Source organism: Lynx rufus, unplaced genomic scaffold, assembly GCF_022079265.1.
Source record: "Lynx rufus isolate CCGP_SWC_20201006 ecotype Redwood Valley unplaced genomic scaffold, mLynRuf1.p SCAF_9, whole genome shotgun sequence".
Lineage (NCBI taxonomy): Eukaryota > Metazoa > Chordata > Mammalia > Carnivora > Felidae > Lynx > Lynx rufus.
In genome coordinates, this window is record NW_025814897.1 from 39436963 (window position 1) to 39458856 (window position 21894).

The 21894-nt window shown below is 39.0% G+C and overlaps 1 protein-coding gene across 4 annotated transcripts in view; it reads left to right on the forward strand.

Annotated features, from left to right (window-relative positions):
- The window catches only part of MRE11 (MRE11 homolog, double strand break repair nuclease), a 75563-nt gene extending 59669 nt beyond the window's left edge, over nt 1-15894 (forward strand). For all 4 annotated transcript variants that reach the window (XM_047071016.1, XM_047071017.1, XM_047071015.1 and 1 more), the window contains 4 exons: nt 1958-2016; nt 5257-5324; nt 12207-12288; nt 15148-15894. In XM_047071016.1, coding sequence (XP_046926972.1) covers nt 1958-2016; nt 5257-5324; nt 12207-12288; nt 15148-15204 — 266 coding nt within the window. In that variant the 3' untranslated portion in view covers nt 15205-15894. The remainder of the gene's footprint in view (nt 1-1957; nt 2017-5256; nt 5325-12206; nt 12289-15147) is intronic.
- The last annotated feature ends 6000 nt before the right edge of the window (nt 15895-21894 follow it).

The window sequence follows — 21894 nt, forward strand, 5'->3', positions numbered from 1 at the left end:
CTTTTGAATAGAGTTAGAATGTGAGGCTCCAGTAATTGAGAGTAGAGTAGATAAGAGCTTTGCTTCTGCTCTTGATCTCTGTTCTCAAATAGACATCACAAGACTGGGAATAGAGCTTGGAATAGGAAAAATGAGCAGGTCATAAATTTAGGCTAGGTAGAAAGATTCCTGAGTTTTCAGACAATGGTAATTTTTAGCTTTGTGGGATTCTTTGAGTGTTTGACTTTTTCAAGGCCTTGTATATTTTTTTTCCTCCTCTTCCCTTGTTGTTTAGTTTGGGGGTTGTCTTGGGGGGAAACATTATTTTGTATTAGGAAACTGGTAAAGCTTGGGAGAAAATAAACCTCTAATTGGCATTTTGAAGTTTCTTCTGGGTTTTAAATGTTATGCACCCAATTCTGGGCTTTTTGGAGGAGAGGGGTTAGTTCCCCACACCACAAGCAATTCTTGGACATCAGCTGGGTTTCCTACAATTCAATTCCATTCTGACACTGCCTACCCAGAGGTAGCATCGCATTCCATGGGTTAAGGGCTGAGTCCCACACGGCTGCTTCCATTTCACATGCTAATCATAGGTCTGCGTGGTTAAACTTGTGCTTCTGACTGGCTCTCAATCAGTTTTTCCCGTAATTCCCTCTTTGGGTTTAGTTAATTTGCCAGGGTGGTTCACAGAACCCAGGAAACTAATTTATTCACTAAATTACTGGTTTATTACAAAGGATATTAAAGGATACAGATCAGCAACCAGATAAAGAGATATGAAAGGGAAGGTCCTTGTATCCTCAGGGAGTTCAGGGGCTGGCACCCTGGCATGTGGAAGCTTTCTGATTCACTACCTTTAAACTCGCCAGATCCCTCCTTTGGGTTTTTAAAGCAGCCTCCTTACCACTGATTGATTAAATCATGGACCATCGGTGATTGATTGCATCTCTGGCTCCAGGCTCCTTTCTTGGAAATCATGGGGTGGGATTGAGTTCCAACCTTTGATTTCCAGTTGGTTCCCTAGGTTAGCAGCCCTCAGCTGTAGGTGCGGTCCTAATGTCACTTCATTAACATAGCAAAAGACAACTTTATGGCGCTCATTACTTAGGAAATTCCTAGGGTTTTAGGAGCTCTGCCACAAATGGGGACAAAGACCAAATATGTATTTCTTGGACACAGAATCCTAAGCAGGCTCCAGGCTCTGAGCTGTCAGCACAGAGCCCGACGCGACGCGGGGCTTGAACTCACAAACCGTGAGATCATGACCTGAGCCGAAGTCAGACGCTTAACCGACTGAGCCACCCAGGTGCCCTTGTATTTCTTATTATAAAATCTGAAAATCATGGTTTTGGTCTTTGGAACAATGAAGGGTTAGCTAAACTTCATGATTCTAACTAATTTTATAAAGCTAAAATGTAAGGATTTAAAGGGAAGTTTTATACTAGCATAGAAGATACACCGTTTTCTAGAATTTTCCTCTGGACTGTTCCTTAGGTACAGAATATGGCTAACAAAGTAGAGGAGAATAAGAAAGTTCTTACTGGAACCACATGGCTCCTAATATAGCCCCAGGGAAAGGTATTGCCAATTATAAGAGAAAGAAGGCACCTTCTGCCTTTTATAAGAGAAAGAAGGGTCACCTTCAATGTACGTGGAGTTAAATCCATTAGGTGATCAGATTTTAGCCTTCATGTATTTTTCTATAAAATGTTTTTAGTGTAGGTATGTTTATGAACACTGCTTGTTACTATATTTGAATAAGCCAGGAAATCGTGATACTGGCAGCTAGGCATTGATTTATTTGAACATATAATTTGATGTCCCTTTAGATTTTACACAATAGGAAATGGTTTTATAATTGGTCATCATGGATATTTGTAGATAGAGCTTACAAAATCTTCAGCTAAAGATGTGACAAATTTTCCTAAGTTATTTCAAGAGTAACATAATGGATGTTTCTTCTTTTGTATCATAGCCTTTAAATCTACAAGACAGCAGCCTTCCCGAAATGTTGCTACTAAGAATTATACAGAGGTAAGAAAAAAGTTTTTATAATTGGTTTTTAATAATTTATGCTCCTGCATTCTGAATTGTCAATTCTTTGATCAACAAAGTAAACAAGAGAAGGATAAGTGTGGAGTGTTAAAGCTAGAGAGAACTTTATGAATTATCAGGACAGGGCTTCTGGGATTTTTTTTTTTTTTTTTAATAATGGATCTCATGATTAGAAAGCCATAAATGTATGTATCCAGGAATATTTTTAAGGATAACAGTGTTGAGCCAGAAAGGTCCGTGCGTGGAATATTAGTATCGCACATAGGAGTTCAGTGCATATAGAGGTCTTAGTAAATCTGGCTATCTTTTGTTATTTATACTCTCGTAATACTATGGCTTGTGCCTTGATGGCTTGGAGCTAGACTCAAGACAAACCAAGCGGTCAGAATCTGAGGACCTCTGTGTTCAGATTTAAACATAGGCCCTCTGCACCTCCTTTGGATTCCAAGAATTTGTATGGGCTTGACTCCCCTATTTCCTTACTTTCAAAACCCACTCACTCCTAAGCCAGTGTTCTTCCTTCTGTGTCAGGGTTTCTCAGTAGCAGCACTACTGACCAGATAAGTTTTGGACCAGGTGAGTTTTACTGTGAGGGACTGTTCTGTGCATTGTAGGGTTTTTAGCAACATCTTGGCCTATACCCTCTAGATGCCAGTAGCAAGCCCCCCTAATTGTGTCAATCAAAAATGTCTCCAGACGTAAGTTTCCAGAATAGGAGTGGGGGTTAAAAATCCCCTCCAGTTGAGAATCTGTGGTCTGTATAATACCTGCCCCAGCAGCATTTTCTCAAATTTCTTTTAATCTTTTGAGTATGTGACACAATTGATCACCCCAACTCTCCAGGAAACTTCTGTCCTGATTTTCATTTTGTTCTTTTGTCTCTCTTCATCTTCCCCCCCCCTTCTTCCTGTTGTCACTGATACTTGAGTGTACCAGTGCTAGCTTTTGTCCTGAGCTCCATTTTATTATTTACATTCAACTGTTGTCTGCTGTCACTTCAAGATCATCATATCTAAAAAAATTATCATCACATCCACACAGTAGCTTCTTTCCTAGAGTTTTCTAATATAAGGCAGGAACATGAGTTCAAAAGGAACAGGTGGTGCTAAACTAACTTTTTTTTCACTTTTTTTTTTTTATTTATTTATTTTTTTTCAACGTTTATTTATTTTTGGGACAGAGAGAGACAGAGCATGAACGGGGGAGGGGCAGAGAGAGAGGGAGACACAGAATCGGAAACAGGCTCCAGGCTCTGAGCCGTCAGCCCAGAGCCTGACGCGGGGCTCGAACTCACGGACTGTGAGATCGTGACCTGGCTGAAGTCGGACGCTTAACCGACTGCGCCACCCAGGCGCCTTTTTTCACTTTTTAACTGTGGTTACACATTGGTAGATTAGAGGAGTATTGAATACATTTGATTCCTTCAAGGCACAGAAGACAATCTTCTGATAGTTTTATGACAATGCAGAAATATTGGCTGGATTCATAGCTTCTTAGACAACTGCATTTAATGATTTTTTATTAATAGTTCAGTGTCAGCCTGGAGGGGGAGATCTCAGGTGCTGTCTTTTCACTGTTTTGTCCTCAGCTTCATTAGTTAGTTGACAACATAGCAACTAAGTGTATTAAATGTCAAGATAACACTAAATGTAGAGGAAGAAGTAGTATTTTGGATGTTAGTGTCAAGAATCACAAATATCTTTACTGGGGCCTAAAACTACCAAATGGTGTTTAACAGGGATGAATGTCATAGAAAGCTAGATATACAGTACTTTCCACATGGTCTTATACCAAATTTTAAACTGGAAATGGTCTCCTCACTAGAACCCAAGAAAATCACAGGCACTGTCTGCACGTGACCCTTTGTGAATCATTCACCTTAGGTGCCCTGGCTGCCGTGGTGTCCAGGAGAAAGACGAGCTCAAACACGTTGTATAGAAAGAATACCATTTATGATTGAAGACATTGGAGGGAGGTCAGGCTAAGCTTCAGTTTTAACAATTGCTCTTCATGGGGTTTCTGCCCCCTTTTTTTTGTGACTTTTTTGGTATATTTAAAAAAGATTTTTCTTGTGATTCAATTATTCTTTTTTTTTTTAATTTTTTTTTAAACATTTATTTTTCACCACCTTACACCTGTCAGAATGGCTAACATTAACAACTCAGGCAACAACAGATGTTGGTGAGGATGCAGAAGAAGAGGATCCCTTTTGCATTGTTGGTGGGAATGCAAGCTGGTGCACCCACTCTGGAAAACAGTATGGAAGTTCCTCAAAAAACTAAAAATAGAACTACCCTATGACCCAGCAATTGTACTACTAGGCATTTATCCATGGGATACAGGTGTGCTGTTTGGAAGGGACACATGCACCCCCACGTTTATAGCAGCACTATCAACAATAGCCAAATTATGGAAAGAGCCCAAATGTCCATCGATGGATAAAGAAGATGTGTGTATGTGTGTATGTGTGTATATATATATACACGTACATACATACATATAATGGACTATTATTTGGCAATCAAAAAGAATGAAATCTTGCCATTTGCAACTATGTGGATGGAACTGGAGGGTATTATGCTAAGTGAAATTAGTCAGAGAAAGATAAAAATCATATGACTTCATTCATATGAGGACTTTAAGAGACAAAACAGATGAACATAAGAGAAGGGAAACAAAATAGTATAAAAACAGGGAGGGGGACAAAACAGAAGAGACTCATAAATATGGAGAACAAACTGAGGGTTGCTGGAGGGGTTGTGGGAGGGGGGATGGCCTAAATGGGTAAGGGGCATTAAGGAATCTACTCCTGAAATCATTGTTGCACTATATACTAACTAATTTGGATGTAAATATAGAAAAATAAAAAATGAAATTTAAAAAAAAAAAAAAAGATTTTTCTTAAGATTCAATTCTTCTTTTTTTTTTTTTTTTTTTTAATTTTTTTTTAAACATGTATTTTTTTAAAGAGAGAGAGACAAAGCCCAAGCCAGGGAGGGGCAGAGAGAGAGGAAGACATAGAATCCGAAGCAGGTTCCAGGCTCTGAGCTGTCAGCACAGAGCTTGATGCAGAGCTCGAACCCACGAACTGTGAGATCATGACCTGAGCCAAAGTCAGACACTCATCTGACTGAGCCACCCAGGCGCCCCTCAGTGATTTATTCTTATTCAGGTGTTCCATTCCCATAAAAACTACTCCCTGTTTTGTTTTTCCCTTAGATGATTGAGGTGGATGAGACAGATGAAGAAGAAGACATGTTTCCTACCACTTCAAAAACAGAGCAGAGGTAGGTATGGTGACTTTGTGCAGAAAGAAACATCTGAAGAAATTTAAAATTATTCAGAGCTCTACTTACACATTTTTCTGTGCCATAGAAGTTTTAACAGATTTATTTTCCAACTGGTCAAGTAAATAGAGAAGTGAAAAAATAGATGGTAGGCTGGTTCACAGAGTTGGTGCAGCATCATTACAAGTGTTTTTCAACGGAACTTACCCTGTAATCTGTTTCCTTTTGTCTGTATTACCCAAAGATTTTCCCGATGGAGTTCTGTATTCTCTCTAATTAACAGAAAATAATTTTGTATATTTCTTTATAGTTGATTTCAGCTTCTCTTCTTTGTTATCACATTTTTATATACTGAGTTACACAGGGTGCTGTGTTAAATAAACACTGAAAAGAGGATCATGTTGGCTTTTTCTGCCCTTGAAGCACTTGTGTGCTTTTCCCTGTCCTTTTGGTTTTTGCCATTTTTGCTGTTACTGTAAGGGTTGACTTAATTCACTATTGCCATGTTCTCTGTGTTCATGTTTCAGGTGAACACTGCTTAACTTAAGCTCAGTTAATGAAAATTTCTACTTAAGAAAATAATCAAGAGCTTCTCTTAACACAAATTTTCTGTGTGAACATTAAATTAGGTCTGATGGGGGACATAATAAATGTTTTAGCATGGTTATTGCCTTTAGGCAGCATAAATTATAGTGGAAAAGAGAGATGAACACATTTCAGTCCATTAAAGGATGATGAGTCAGTACATAATCGTGTGCGAAATTTTATGATACAGACTAGGTGTGAGTGCTTATAGGCCCTGAGAAAACGGAGCAAGAATTGTGGGCTATGAAAAAAGTAAAGGCTTTATAGAATGAGTAAAATCTACCTGAGATTTTGAAGATAGGAATCATCTGGAGCAAAGAGGTGGAAAAGGACAGCTGAGAGTGATGGCCTGAGCAGGAGCTGTGGCACTAAGGGGGAGAATGAGAAAAAACTCTGCCTCCGTGTTTCTCACACTGTTTTTCATGATCTCAGCCTTTTTTCGTTACCTAAGGATAAAAATTAAATTCGACTTAAATTAATTAAAATAACCTAAATTTAATTTCTCCCTAACAAGAGAAATTAAATACTAAAGAATGAAATTTTGCTGGGTAGGATTGAGTTTGGGAAGGGTCAAAACCATTGTAGTATCTCAGTATTTTTCACCCACCCCATCTCCTGGGACCAGTTTTCATTCCTTGGGTGTAATGTTGACCCCACCGAGAATATATGCTTTATGTGAATTACGGGTCTGTGTTGGAAAAATTGGTAGGTATAGTTCCCTATCCACTTATTTCTAGGGTTAAACAGTATGCTAGGAGCTGGGGCTAGAAATACAAAAGAAATGTTTCCTTCCTTCAAGGAATTTCCACGTTAGCAGTACACTAATTATAAGGCACTAATAATCCAACAAGTTGAATGTTTTATTCCAGTGCATTGAAATCTGAGGGAAGTGGGGCGCCTGGGTGGCGCAGTCAGTTAACCGTCCGACTTCAGCCAGGTCACGATCTCACGGTCCGTGAGTTCGAGCCCCGCGTCAGGCTCTGGGCTGATGGCTCGGAGCCTGGAGCCTGTTTCCGATTCTGTGTCTCCCTCTCTCTCTGCCCCTCCCCCGTTCATGCTCTGTCTCTGTCTGTCCCCAAAATAAATAAAAACGTTGAAGAAAAAAAAAATTAAAAAAAAAAAAAAAGAAATCTGAGGGAAGTGACAGTGTCCTCCTAGAATAGGTCATTGAAGGCTTCACAAAGAAGGTAGGTCACATCTGGGCCAATGATCAACAGATGTGTAGAAATGCTTAAAGGAAATTGTAAAGAATTTCTTCTGCCGTTGAAGGTCTTTCTAGCTGGGCTGAGAACCAAATTGACGTGAGACAGATTAACAGGAGAAAATCAAATTTAATTTTGTACATAGGGGGTAATCCACACAAACATGGCAATTCCAAATATATATGTCATTCTGAACTAAGGAGAAGGGGATGGGGGTCTGGGATGGCAAAGGGAAGGAAAGCAGTTCACAAGAAGATTATAAAGTGTAAATGCTTAGTAAATAAATGTTTGCCAGGACATTCAGAATCAGTAGGACAAAGAGGACTTTGATCAAACAGGCCTTGCTAGGTTTCTCCTGTCATACCTTAATATATGTCATAATGTAATTATCTATGGTGATAGCTTTCTTTCTGGAACAGGTCCTCTACTAAACTCTTTGTAAGCATTTGAGGGAGAGGTAAAGAGCTTTTCCTGAATCTGCTGGGGTTTGATTGCTTCTTAACTCAAAATAATCTTCATGCCAGAGTGGCCCATCTTGGTGTGGCCTGCTCTTGGCCCCTACAAAGTTATCAGGATGCAGCAGTAAACAGTAATGTCATAGGCCACAGACATCTGCTCTGAAAGGCTGATCCGGAAAGGCCTCTGAGGAGGATACGTTTAGGCTGAAATCTTACTGAAAGAGACGTGGCCTTGCCTAAAGCACAGGGAAAGGCACATGTAGAAGTCTCTTGAAGAAGAAACAAGCTTACTGTAGACTAAAACATGGGAAAGAAGGGAGTTGGTATAAGAATAGGAGAGGCAGGAGTATATCATGAAGCAGGAACAGTTGAGCAAGGTAAGGAATTCGGACTTTATTATAAATGCAGGGGGAACACGGAAGGATTTGGGGAGAGTAGTGGCTCCGTGGGATTTACATTTCTAAAGGCTCCCTGTGGTGCAGGAGGCAGGGCACCAGCTGGCTGACCTGAAAGGCCGGTGCTGCTGTGGGGAGTCCCTGGACTCCCTGGAAGAGAGATGATGGAGACTTGCACCAGAGTGGTAGCAGGGGAAAGGGAGAGAATAGATGGTTTCAGGTTATGTTGTGAGATAGACATGACAGCAGTTGGGGATGGATTGAACATTTGGAGTGAGGAAGAATGGCGTACCAGGGTTGATTTCCAGGTTTCCTATTTGAACACTTACTGCCAATACACTGAGAAAGGCATAAAAGAAGAGAAACAGATTCTCGTAAAGGATGATTGGCAGATAATCAAAAATTCAGCTTGAGACATGGAAAGTTTGAGATGCCTGCGAAATTGACTTGAAGGGAGTTGGTTATAGGCAATTGGAGATCTGAGTCCAGAGCTGAGATCAGAGGTTAGGATGATCACAAAATTTACTTCTAAGCAGCATATAACTGATACACTGATACTTAATGAAGCCATTGGAATGGATTGATCACCTCGAAAGAGAAGGTAGAGACAAAAGAGGGCTTGTGTTCCAGTACCTGGGTTTCAACCTTTCGAATTTAGGAAAAGTAGAAAAGGCAACAAGAAGGACCTGAGAAAGACCCAGGAGAGTATAGAGTTGCCAAGGCCAATGCCAGCCTTTGTAGAAGGAGTACACAATACTGTGATGGGCTCAGACGCAAGTTAGATTGTATATTTGCAGTCTGTAGTTGAGGGTCATTGAGGTAGTTGGCTCATAGAAAGATTTACTTGAATTTCTCAGTCTTGAGTTACTGTCTTCAGCTTGAGTCCAGTATCAATCAGGACTCCTTTGGTTCCAGTCGATAGAAACGTAACTCAAATTTGCTTAAGGAGAAGGAGATTCATTGAAAGAATATCCATACTTGTTCGGTCATTCTTGTCTTTGTGAATTAAAACACACAAAAACAGGTGTAGCCTTTGGAGGTTTTTTCAGTGGCGCCTCAGTAGTTCAGAGGAAAAAGAAGTTTAGCTTGCATGAAGTCTTTATTTTTCATTATTGGAATGGTGAAAATGCAACTTCAGTATGTTTGACATATATTTTCAGGGTATTAACACTCGTGATGTTGTTGCCATTTTGGGTGGTCTACTTTTCAGGAGAATAAATGTTGACTTCTTATTTACCTATGAGGTAATAATAGTAACTGAATTGCTCAGTCAGGCACTCTTCCAAGTCTTTACATGTGAATTAGCCTGTTTGGTGCTCACAGCCATGCCAGGTATTCATGGTTAGAGCTACATTATCCTGGGGTGCCTGGGTGGCCCAGTCGGTTAAGCACCCATCTCTTGATTTCGGCCCAGTTCATGATCTCAAGGCTCATGCGTTCTATCCCCACAGCGGGCTATGTGCTGACAGCACAGAACCTACTTGGGATTCTGTCTCTCCCTCTCTCTGCCCCTCACCTGCTCGCCCCTGCACATGGGCTCGCTCTTACTCAAAAAATAAGTAAATATTAAAAAAAAAAAAAAAAAAAAACCTCTGTTATCTCCATTGTACCTTTGAAGAAGGCGAGGCACAGTAGGTTAAGTGGCTTACCTAAGATGACCCAGCTAGTCACACAGCCAAGACATTCTGCTCCAGAACTGTCTCTGTTGTCACTTCTGAACTTAATAGATTAACCTCTCAAACCGTTGTACAGGCAGCAAGAATCATTTAAATGATGAGAGGCAATTTAGAAATTAACATTTTGGCAGTAGATCTAAAATCAGCCATGGCAGATTGGTATTTCTGAATGACAGCAACTGAATGACATGATTTAGGCTGGTTTTGAAGAATTATATTACTAATGGCAGGGTTTGTATGGTTACCCTGATTATAATTTACAGCAGTTAAGCTCTGCTACTTCCTAGGTATGGACCTTGTGCAAGTTTTTTTTTTTTTTTTTTTTACTTTTCTGTGCCTGAGTGTCTTCATTCATAAAATGAATATACTAATATTTACTTCATAGGGTTATGAAGCTTAAGTGAGTTCACGTTTATCAAGGACTAAGTACAGTGCCTGGCACACAATAACAGCCCTGTAAGTGCTTATTAAATAAATTAAGTAACACGGCTAGAGAAAACCAGCATAACAGGAGGAAGGGTAAGCAGTGAAAGCACTAATATGCTTGCAGTTAACTTGAAAACAGAAATAGCTTCCAGTTGTAAGATTCCTTTCTGCCAAATAGGCAATGGAAAGCCTGCTTTTCCCTGGAAAAAGTCGTTCCAAACTCTGTCCTTGTACTGAGAATAAGAGGGCCCTTCAGGTTTGATAGAGCTGGCGGATAATAACGACCCTCCCTTTAAAGCAGCAAGTACAAGAAGACCCAGCCCCACTGGGCCAGGGGGAGGAGCAGAGGTTGAGAGGATTCTATTGAACGTTGCAGTGGCAGGGAACTAAGGTTTTTGTGGCACCTTTTATGTACCAGGCACAATATAAGGCCAATTTAACATGTTGCCCTGTGTTTATAACACTGCTACAACTGACTTACTGGCTGAACATCTCTAGGCGAGGAACTCTAATTTATGGCCCCAAATGCTAGCTGAACAAAAATGGAGAAAACTTACACAACTCCTGGCACTCGATTTGATACACCGTCTCCCTTTATTTCTTTCTCTCCCCTCTGCTGATTTCTAAGGATAGGGGATCCTTCACAGATGAGATCTGTAGGTCTGTGGGATCTCTGAACTAGGATTCTTGTTATGATAAGATGAGCCACCATCCATCATAGATGACTGGCCTGTCTCTGGGTTCCATTGGTTATTGGGGAGACATCAGAGGCAGAGTCACATCTCAGTGGGTGTTTCCATAAACCCCACCCCTTTCTCCAGGCCCCCAACAAGAACTTACTAACCTAACTTTGCCACCTGGGCACTATGACTTTATGCTCTTGATCTGCTTCCTGTCACAGATAGAAGCAAGTCAACAACTGATCAGGTAGTTCCTGCTTGGGTCAAGTATAGATAGAGATGGGCACTCCCCAAATGGATCATTTGATAAATGTCCTCGATCTGTACTTCTAAAACCATGTTGTTCTTCAAGTTTGCTTGACAAATCCTCGTGTCCTTTACTTTTATGCATAAGAACCTGTGGATTTTTCGCTTTCCTTCTAACACAAGACCTCGTGATTCTCAACCTGTTTTCCAGACAAGACCTTCAGACATACTTCCTTTGCTGTAATAACATCCCAAAGCATAATAATAAATTATTAACTAAGAATTGACAAATGCTGCTTTCATTTAAGAGAGAAGTCAGCAAACTTTCTTAAAGAGCCCGATAATAAATATTTTAGGCTTTTCAGACCAAGAGGCAAAACTGAGGATATTCTGTAGGTATTTATATAACCATCTAAATGTACCCCATTTCAAAATGTGAAACCATTCTTAGCTCACAGGCAGTAAAAAACCAGGCAGGCTGGATAGGCTGCATGTGCTAGTGATCTAAGAAGACAGAATTCTTATGGATAAAAAGACATACGAATATAAGTTTCATTAATTAGCACGAGTTAAGCTTCATAAGGATGGGAATCTTGATCTTGTACGCTGATATTTCCCAAGACCTATCAGAGTACCTGGAAAAGAGCAAACACTCAGTTTATATTTGCTATTTGTTTGGATTGAACACAAATCATATAATGACGCAACCCTAGAAAGCAGTGAGCCTTTCCTTAAAATCGTTTTAGCCTGTTGAAGAGACATAACTGATATTTGAATAAAAAGTATTTCAGTGTTGCCACAGTTTTTAGGAGTGGGGGCTGGTAGTAGACGCATGTTAGTAACATGCTGAGCCCTATACTAACAAGCAAGTATCAGTGTAGTGTTTAATGTATGTCAGGCACTGATCTGAGTAAGTATAGTAACACAATTAATCTCTAAAAATTATTATCCTCATTTTATGGATGAGGAAATTGAGGCAGAGAGGCTAAGTAACTTGCCTAAAGCCACATAGCTAGTAAACAACAAAACTGGAATTCAAACCCTGGCCCCAGAGTCCTTTTTCTCACCATTAAGTTTTTATGCTGCTAATGTACATTAAAGGGAAGGTATTAGCTAATTTTATTCGTGGCTGCTACTAGAATGAAACATTTAGCTAAAAAGGCACTTCTGATGAATTCTGATTCATTTTCCTTTTTTCCATGTTTCTTCCTCAGGTGTCCGAGCACATCATCATCATCGAGCAAGCGCATGTCCCAAAGCCAAATAGCTAAAGGGGTCGATTTTGAATCAGATGAGGTAATCAAGTAATATTATTCAATCTTCATTAATTTTTAGCAATTCATAAAATTTAAATAAGGACTGGGGCACCTGGGTGGCAGTCGATTGAGTGTCTGACTGTGGCTCAGGTCGTGATCTCACAGTTTGTGAGTTTGAGCCCCGCTTCAGGCTCTGTGCTTTCAACACAGAGCCCGCTTCAGATCCTCTGCCTCCCCCCTGCCCCTCCCTGCTCGCGCTTGCTCTGACACTCTCTTCTCTCTCTCTCTGTCTCTCTCTGTCTCTCAAAAATAAATAAACATTTTTTAAAAATGTAAATAGGGACTGCTAAGCTAGTTGCTGGAAATTATTTTTTAAAATAGTTTCATTGATAACCTTCCTTTGAACTGCACTAAAGATGTTAAGAGTCCGTAAGTAGCATCTTTTGAGTACCTGTAAGTGTAAATACTCGGACGTAAAAGGCCTGCCAATTTTTGAAATAAGATAATTTGCCCTGTTAATGGATCAGAATAGTTGTTTTCAGCATCTGTCATTTATATTTGGAGAAGTGATGATAATATTCTTGAAGTTTTTAATGTTACTTTAATAAAATATTTGTTAAGTACCCACTGTATGCTTTACACATTTCCTATATAAAATGGTATGTGGTGGTGATTTTCATTCACAAAGGTGTTCAGATATGCACTGAAATATTAAATGGCAGGATATGTGAAAGAAACCAAGTCAAGACAAGTCGAGTCTGGGCCAGAAAAGGAGCAAAGAAGGAATAGGACAAGGCAGACTCAGGACTTGCCTCTTGGCTTTATTTGTTTGTTGGTTCAGCTACCTTGAATAAATAAAGTCTAGCCTTTCCCGTTCCTCCATGGAGGCCATTTGAAAGGACTTTGCTAGTTTTTGTTGAATTGTTTTAAGGCGTTTTTCTTAAGTCTATAACCTCTTTTGTTTATTTTTACTTAAAAAGTTTCTCAATTGTGACAAAAACACGTGGCGTAAAACTTGCCATCTTAACCATTGTTCGGTGTGCAGTGCCCTCATGTTCAGTATGTTCACTTGTTACGCAGTGGATCTCCAGAGTCTTTTCCTCTTTCGGAGTTAAAAATCTTCACCCGTGGAACAACTCTTCATTTCCCCTTCCTCCCGGCCCCTGGTAACCACTGTTCTTTTTGTTTCTGTGAATTGGACTGCTTTAGATACCTGCTCTGAATGGAGTCATAAGTCTTTGTCTTTTTGTGACTGGCTCATTCTACTTAGCACAGTGTCTTCCAGGTCCACCCCTGCTGTAGCGTGTGACTCACACCTTTCATTTTGAGCTTCACCTGTTGCTATCATGTCCCTGTATCCCAGCTGAGGTTCTGAACCAGCTTGAGGAGAAGACTCACCAACAGTTCAGGCTGCAGAGAAAAATGGCACCGTGAGCTCAATCTACCTATGGAAAAAACTAATATGTTTTTTCCAAGAGGGGGGTGAGCAGTTAACGTTAATTTGTTAATTCCCAAGCATCTAGATAGACATGTGGTTATATGTTACAGTTGAAGATTTGTATATAGTTCATGTTAACTGCAAAGAAAAACTGTTGACTAATTATTATGCTCCAATTTGGATTTACCTCTGGTTTATTAATAAGTTCTGCCTTTGATAATAGCAGAAAATAAATCAAAGAATGTGAATGAGTTTGTATTTTTCAAGGCATCCATTTCTTACCAGATAGCCAACTTAGCTAACATTTGAATGTGTTAATACCAACAACAAAGCCTAACACCAAATAATTACCCCTTTTTATCAGTGTCTTAAAAGAAACATAAATTAAAATTTTACATGCAATTTTGCTTTCTCTTCTGAATATTTAAAAGTTTTTAAATAACTTTTTAAATAAAAATAAATAAAAGTTATTGCCTTAAAGCAATTCAACAAATTATCCTCATCAAATTTTATATTTTGGGCTTCTCGAAGGTTTTAGTTTTCCTACTCTTTAACTAAATTCTTCTGATATTCCTGTCAGCTCTTAGTATGCCTATAATCTGCAGCTTAGTTCCAGCCAGGGACCTCTTTCATACTGCTTCTTTTCCCAAAAAGACATTTGAAAGATTGATTTGCTAGATGTTTTTTTGCAGCAGTCTGAGAATAGCTAGCTATCTCCAGCATAAAATAGGTAATGGGAGATAAGAATTACAGCTATTTCTCAGTTAGGCCATGTAGCTTCATTATTTGGGGGGTGGGGGGTGAGTTTCCAGAACATTAGGTAACACCAGTAATAATATGTAATTGGAAAAAAACCTATTCAAAAACCAAATAGAAATAATTTGAAGAGTATTAATTTTCTTGGCTTCCCCACATCTTTTTTGCCTTTTCGGTTAATAGAAATGTGTATGGTATGTATTATAGGTGTATACACACACACACACACACACACACACACACACACACATCAGGATCAATTATTTTGAGTGCTTCTTAGCAAGCTACTAGGGAAGGGAAAAGTTCATATTTATAAGGGAAATATAAAACTGAGTGCCTTCCTCATGTGAAAGGAGGAAATGGCCCTTACTGGTGGTGGTGTTTACCCAGAAGCACTTCTTTTTTTTTTTATAAAAATTTTTTTTTTTTCAACATTTATTTATTTTTGGGACAGAGAGAGACAAAGCATGAACGGGGGAGGGGCAGAAAGAGAGGGAGACACAGACTCGGAAACAGGCTCCAGGCTCTGAGCCATCAGCCCAGAGACTGACGCGGGGCTCGAACTCACGGACCGTGAGATCGTGACCTGGCTGAAGTCGGACGCTTAACCGACTGCGCCACCCAGGCGCCCCTACCCAGAAGCACTTCTGTCTTGCCTCAGTGAAGCATGGAACAACCACTCATGTAACATTTGTGTCATTGCAGGATGACGACGATGATCCTTTTATGAACACTAGCTCTTTAAGAGGAAACAGAAGATAATACATTTAATGGCAGTTTGAAGCATTCAAGGTTCAGGAAAAATCAAAACACTGCAAGCAAACAGTTTACAGTTGAAGATTTTTTTTAAGTATTGCTGTTAATTAAAGAATTTGAAAGAGACTTACTTAACAGAGAAACTTAACGTATAAGAATTTGTGTTTTGACGTATCATTTCGTGAACATGACTCCTTTAATTGAGAAACATCCCAATTTGAGGACATCCAGAATGGCACTGGTTCTCCATACTTTTTAATCTAGTTCTTAACATTACCTGGGGATGCTCTACAAGATCAGAATGTTTTCTTTACATATATTAGCGTACATCTAACTGAATGAGGGCTTTGCTTAAATACCATTCTTGAGTAAGGATTAACAGAAATCTGTCACTCTATGTTTCCGCTTCATTATCAAAGACTGTCAGTATTTTAATGTAGTTACATGTAACCAAAGTTGAGGAAAAGAGCTTATAAAACTTAACCTCCTTGTAATTTTAATAATTTCTAAAGATTCTGGATTTCCTGAAGGTAAAACAATCTGTAAAACCGTGCCTAAGCTCATTGTTTGTTACTAAGTGTTGTTCTTTTTCTATTGTTTGTGATCGTGTCAGCCACTGAGACTTTGAATGTTAGATGTATCTTATACTTTGAATAATTAGATATATTTGTATTAAAAAATAGAGCAATCTCTGAATTACTAAGTTTTTGATTTCAGTTGTAGCAAAGATTTTAAAAAATTGTGTTCCCATTCAGCTTATTTTCTCTATTCTCCATTATTCGTGGTTCTCTCTTTCTCCTGTGCTATATCGGTCTCCTCTATTTCTAGGAGGAAAAGCGTTAAGAAAGATTTATACTTAACTATATCTTTCTTAGAAGATAATTGAAGAACGTTTTTTAGATAGAGTGGTCAGTTGGTCATTATGATTATATTAGATTAAAATATTAAAATACAACCTCTGTGGAATATCAGTGCCAAAATTTCATATTAGTAATATTTTATCTTAACATCAGACATAGTTCCAGAAATCTTAGTGAAGCAGCCCGTGTTAAGTTCATATTTTCTCCCATCCAAGTACTAACCAGGCCCGACGCTGCTTAGCTTCCAGGATCAGGCACATTCAGGGTGGTATGGCCGTGGGCAAGTTTGTTATTTCCTTACTGTGTTCAAGGGGGGTATAAGAATTGGACGTCTTCAGATTTAAGTTCAGTAATTCCGTTCTCTGTCTTAAGACTGTTAAAACACCCTTAGAGTATTCCTTCCTATCGTCTATGAGGTACCTATATTTAAAGACTCCTTAGGGAATTTGTAGATATGGGCAGTACAACAAGCACACATTTCTTCATTTGTAGAGTTATACACTTGACTGAGCAGTAGTCATGATTATTGGCATGGTCACACCTGGACTGTGTCAAATTATAAAAGAACATTTGCCTGGTGGCTGTCTCCATATTATAGCCCTGTGAAATGGCCTAGGCCTGGGATATAACCTTCTATTGGGATAAAGTGTGAATCCGTTTTAAATATTTAAAAATATATATTTTCTGTACCTAGCTTGAGCGTAAGGATTAGTTTAGCAGGTAGTATTAATCAGTGAAGGCGTTGTCCTGCGAAATATTCTCAGGTCCATGGGCCCACATCTTTAATATTCCCAGCAGAAATAAAATCAGGAGTGAGAGTTGCTTTCCCTGCAGAATGGAAGCTGGTTTGGGCGGTGGTGTGTGGACAGCGTAGTGCCGCCACTGCACAGCGGGCATCTGCTAATGGCCCTTCTCACCTGCCGCCAAGATGTGCTCGGGTGAGGGGCATAGTGAAGGAGACAGTCACAAAAGCATCCTGACCAAGTCCTACGAAAAAAGAATAAGACTTTCTCTTTTTCTGAAAATTGCTCCATGGTATAAAAAAAAAAAAAAAAAGGTACTAAGTGTAACGCAGTTAGCTCCTAGGAAAAGGGATCCCAGGGCAGTGAGAGGTGAAACCCTGTTCACTTAATCCGAATCATTTTGTTAACGGTGCGTGTCACGTCCTGGAAACAGGAAAGAAAATCCTTTCTGATTGGATATTGTCGCATAGTTTAAGTATGCCCTCGATACTTACTGTTGATGCAGTAAAATCTAGGGGTTTGGTGGGAAGTTTCCAGACATGTTAGTGCAGGTGTATAGAGGTGATTCCAGATGATTGCAGAGTACCTCCACTTGCTCTTGGAGGCCAAGAAAGCAGCGATGAAAACATTCTGAGGAAAAGAGCCTTCCATCATTTACCATCCTTCCATCATTTACCAAAGAATATACCTCTTTTCGGTGTTTTGTTCCTATCATAAAAATACAGCAGTGCATTTATAAGGCTAAGAATGTATTGTAATTCCAGGAAATTCTATAATTATATGACTGGCCAGGTGCTTAGGAATTTTAAGCATTTAGGCATAAGACTTAATTCAGGTACATAGAAACCTTTCTTTTCCCCAAAATAAGCCTTTAAAATTACAAGGTACAAGAACAGGAAAGTCATGTGGTTTAATAAATAATTGTAAAGTCAGCACTCATGACATCTCTATGCAGGTCAAGAAATAGAATACCACTCGCGCCCTGGAAGCCCCACCCAGTGGCTCTCCCCTACCCTCTGACTAACCAGTCTTTTGACTTCTGTCATTGAGAAGCTTTTTTATTATTATTATGAAATTTATGGTCAAATTGGTTTCCATAAAACACCCAGTGCTCATCCCAACAGGTGCCCTCCTCAATGTCCATCACCCACTTTCCCCTCCCTCCCACCCCCATCAACCCTCAGTTTATTCTCAGTTTTTAAGAGTCTCTTATGGTTTTGCCTCCCTCCCTCTTTTTTTTCCCTTCCCCTCCCCCATGGTCTTCTGTTAAGTTTCTCAGGATCCACATAAGAGTGAAAACATGGTGTCTGCCTTTCTCTGTATGACTTATTTCACTTAACGCTCTCCAGTTCCATCCACGTTGTTACAAAAGGCCATATTTCATTCTTTCTCATTGCCACATAGTATTCCATTGTGTATATAAACCACAATTTCTTTATCCATTTGTCAGTCGATGGACATTTAGGCTCCTTCCATAATTTGGCTATTGTTGAAAGTGCTGCTATAAACATTGGGGTACAAGTGCCCCTCTGCATCAGCACTCCTGTATCCTTTGGGTAAATTCCTAGCAGTGCTATTGCTGGGCCATAGGGTAGGTCTAGTTTTAATTTTTTGAGAAGCTTTTTTTTTTTTACCACAAGGTGGTGCCTCCACCATTCGATGGCAAATAGGATGATGCAACAGCAAATCTGAACCGAAGAAGTTAGTATAGTTTTGCAATAAATTTGCAGCCTATGCAATAATACTAAACCTATGCAGTAGTACCAAAATTAGCCTTCTAATCTTAGATGGAAATTGTTTTCCGTATATCACCTGGCTCAGCCTGTTACTAAGGAAATTGCCAGTTTGATAAATTTTATAAAAGTTCAAGAAGAAACTATTTTATGTTTTTAATAAACCGAGAAAAACCCTTTATTAGAAAAATTGAATTAAAAGGTCTCCCATTGTAAAATTTGTCTGTTGAAATGTACCATATTTAAAAATAACTTTCCCCCAATGTTGCCTGATTTTTTGTGTGTCATACATTGAATTCTTAGTATTCTGTGGCTTTTTAGAGCTAACTACTAAGGATTATTATAAAACTTTTATAGAATAAAGGTTTGTGTTTTTGAGTCCAAAGAGCTTCCATATTCTTGAATAAAAAAAAATGTCTGTATTTTGTCCTTTGTTTATCCCTTTTGCTACTTTTTACCTTAATGTTTATTAGCTAGGTCTGAAAATATTAGCATTTTAGTTTGATCTTTGTAAAGCCAGCTCACACAGATTGCTGTCTCCATTCATGTTTGTATCTTTCCCATGACTGATCACTAGAACTGATTTTAGCTGTTTTTAAATTGTAAAGTCAGGGTGTCTGCTTTAAAATTCAAACAGTGAGGGGTGCCTGGGTGGCTCAGTTGGTTAAGTGTCCAACTTTGGCTCAGGTTGTGATCTCACTGTTCGTGGGTTCGAGCCCCACCTCGGGTTCTGTGCTGACAGCTCAGAGCCTGGAGCCCGCTTCCGATTCTGTGTCTCCCTTTCTCTCTCTGTTCCTCCCCCGGTTGTACTCTGTCTCTCTCTCAAAAATAAATAAAGATTTTAAAAAATGTTTTAATTCAAACATTGAAAAACATATTAAAATGTGTATATGTCCCTGTAATCCTCTCCCCAGACTTAACCTCCCAGCCATTAGGTACTTGTTTCTCCATTACTTTGGCATGATTACTGACAAAAATTGTTGAATTAGAACCCCAAATTATATAGTCAAATATTTTAGTCCCCGTATCAAGGTGTATGTTTACCATGGTACTTGATTGACATCCTGATTTTTCCACATCTGCTTTGTCAACCTCTTTTAATTAAACCACCATTGTCTGTTTTGAGGGATAACGGCACTGCTTTCCAATGCATCATTTAAATGTCACCGCTCAGTTTGGGTCAAATAAAAGCATGTTTAATCTGTGTGACCTGCCATCCAGAGTGGTAAAGTGATTTCCAAAGGGCTCTCGGCCAGTGACGGTATATCCTAGTTGACTAGCCAAAAGAAGCGCAGCGGGTTAACCCAGACCACACTCTTCGGCTTCTTAGAGCCACTGTTTCAGTTCTCATGATTCATGTGGAGATACCAACACTAGTGGGCTTTATTTTTTTTTTTAATTTTTTTTAACGTTTATTTATTTTTGAGACAGAGAGAGAGCATGAACGGGGGAGGGGCAGAGAGAGAGGGAGACACAGAATCGGAAGCAGGCTCCAGGCTCTGAGCCGACAGCCCAGAGCCGGACGCGGGGCTCGAACTCACGGACCGTGAGATGGTGACCTGAGCTGAAGTCAGACGCTCAACCGACTGAGCCACCCAGGCGCCCCTAGTGGGCTTTAAAAGTACAAAATTTGCTTGACTAGGAGCGTATAAATGTAACTCCAATCTATCTGTTCGTGCATTTGAACTGATTAGGTGGAGGGGTAGGTATATCCGGACTTTGAGCAAATTGCCGAGGCAAATTGTTTAATAAGGTGAGAGGCACGGCTGCATTTCTGTTGGTCCTTTGACAATCTGGAAATAGAGCGCATGAAATGGAGGCATCCATTTTACATTTATTAAAATGTCTTTCTATAAATCCTGAAATCAGTCAATTAGTCTACCCATCCGTCACAGACAAAAGCCCCCAATGGCTTATCATCCCAATCTTGATAGTAGAGTCTTTTAGTAATGATTTAAAATTTGCAAGAAGAATAGAGAATTTTTACCTTTTACCCAGATTCACTAATTTTTAACATTTTGGCATTTAAAAAATTTATGTGTGTATGTTACATACTTTCTTCATATGCAAATGTGAATATGCACACATATGTAATTTTTTTTCAGGCTTTTGAGAGCAGGGTTTAAGCAGTAATGCTCCTTTACCCCTTAATACTTCAATGTATATTTCCCAGGAATAAGGATATTGTCTTACATGACACCAGTACAGTCACCACTTCCAGAAATTTTAACATGCATTTAATACTTTATATTCCAATTTTCTCAGTTGTCCCAATAATTCCCTTACAAAGCACGTTTTTTCCCTCTAGTCCGGGATTTAATTGTATTTTTTAATGTGTAGAACATTAACATATGTTCAGAAGTCTAACCATTCAGCATATGTACTCAAATCTTACACCCTTCCCCATCCCTTTCACTCCTTTCTGCTCCGACTGTAGGTAAACAATCCCATTCTCATTCATCCTGTCCGCATTTCTTTTTGCTAAAGTAAGCAAATATGGTTTTTTTTTTCTAATTTTCCCTTCTTTATTACACAATGAATTGTGTGTGTGCATGCTCTTCCCCTGCCCCCCGAATAATCTGTGCTGGAAATCACTCCATATAACTTTTCAAAGATCATCTTTTTCATAGCTATATAGTATTCCATTGAGTTTAAATTCCATTGTTTATGCTATATTCTCCCATATTTGGGTATTTAAGTAGTTCTCACATTTACAACTCTACAAGTAATGCAGCAATACTTAACCTCGTGTTAGCATTTTCTTATTTTTGGAAGTATATATTCAAGAGTAAATTCCTAGAAGTTGGAGTTACTAGGTAAAAGAGCAAATGTATATGTAGTTTTATTAAATATTGCCAAATTCCCTTCCATAGATATTGCACCGTTTCATGTTTCTGCCAGCAATGTGTTACTCTCCATGGCCTCACCATCAGAATTTAATTGTCAAGCTTTTAATTTTTTGCCCATCTGGTGGAAAAGTATCTCACTGTAGTTTTAGTTTGCATTTTTGTTATTATGAATGAAGAAGTTGTAAAAACATGATTAAGGGCCATTTTTGTATCCACTTTTGGTGAATTGCCTATTCATGTATTATGTCCACTTTTCTAAGGTTTTGGTTCCTTTTTCGATTAAATTTTATATTAAGGATATAGGATATTAGGATATTAGCCCTTTGTCTAATAACATATTGCTAATGTAGTTTACAATGTTATTTGTATTTTGATTTTGCTCATGATATTTTTTTGCAATGCACTAGTTTATTTTTATTTATTTTTATACTTTTTAATGTTTATTTGTCTTTGACAGAGACAAAGACAGAGCGCGAGTGGGGGAGGGGTGGAGAGAGAAAGGGACACAATC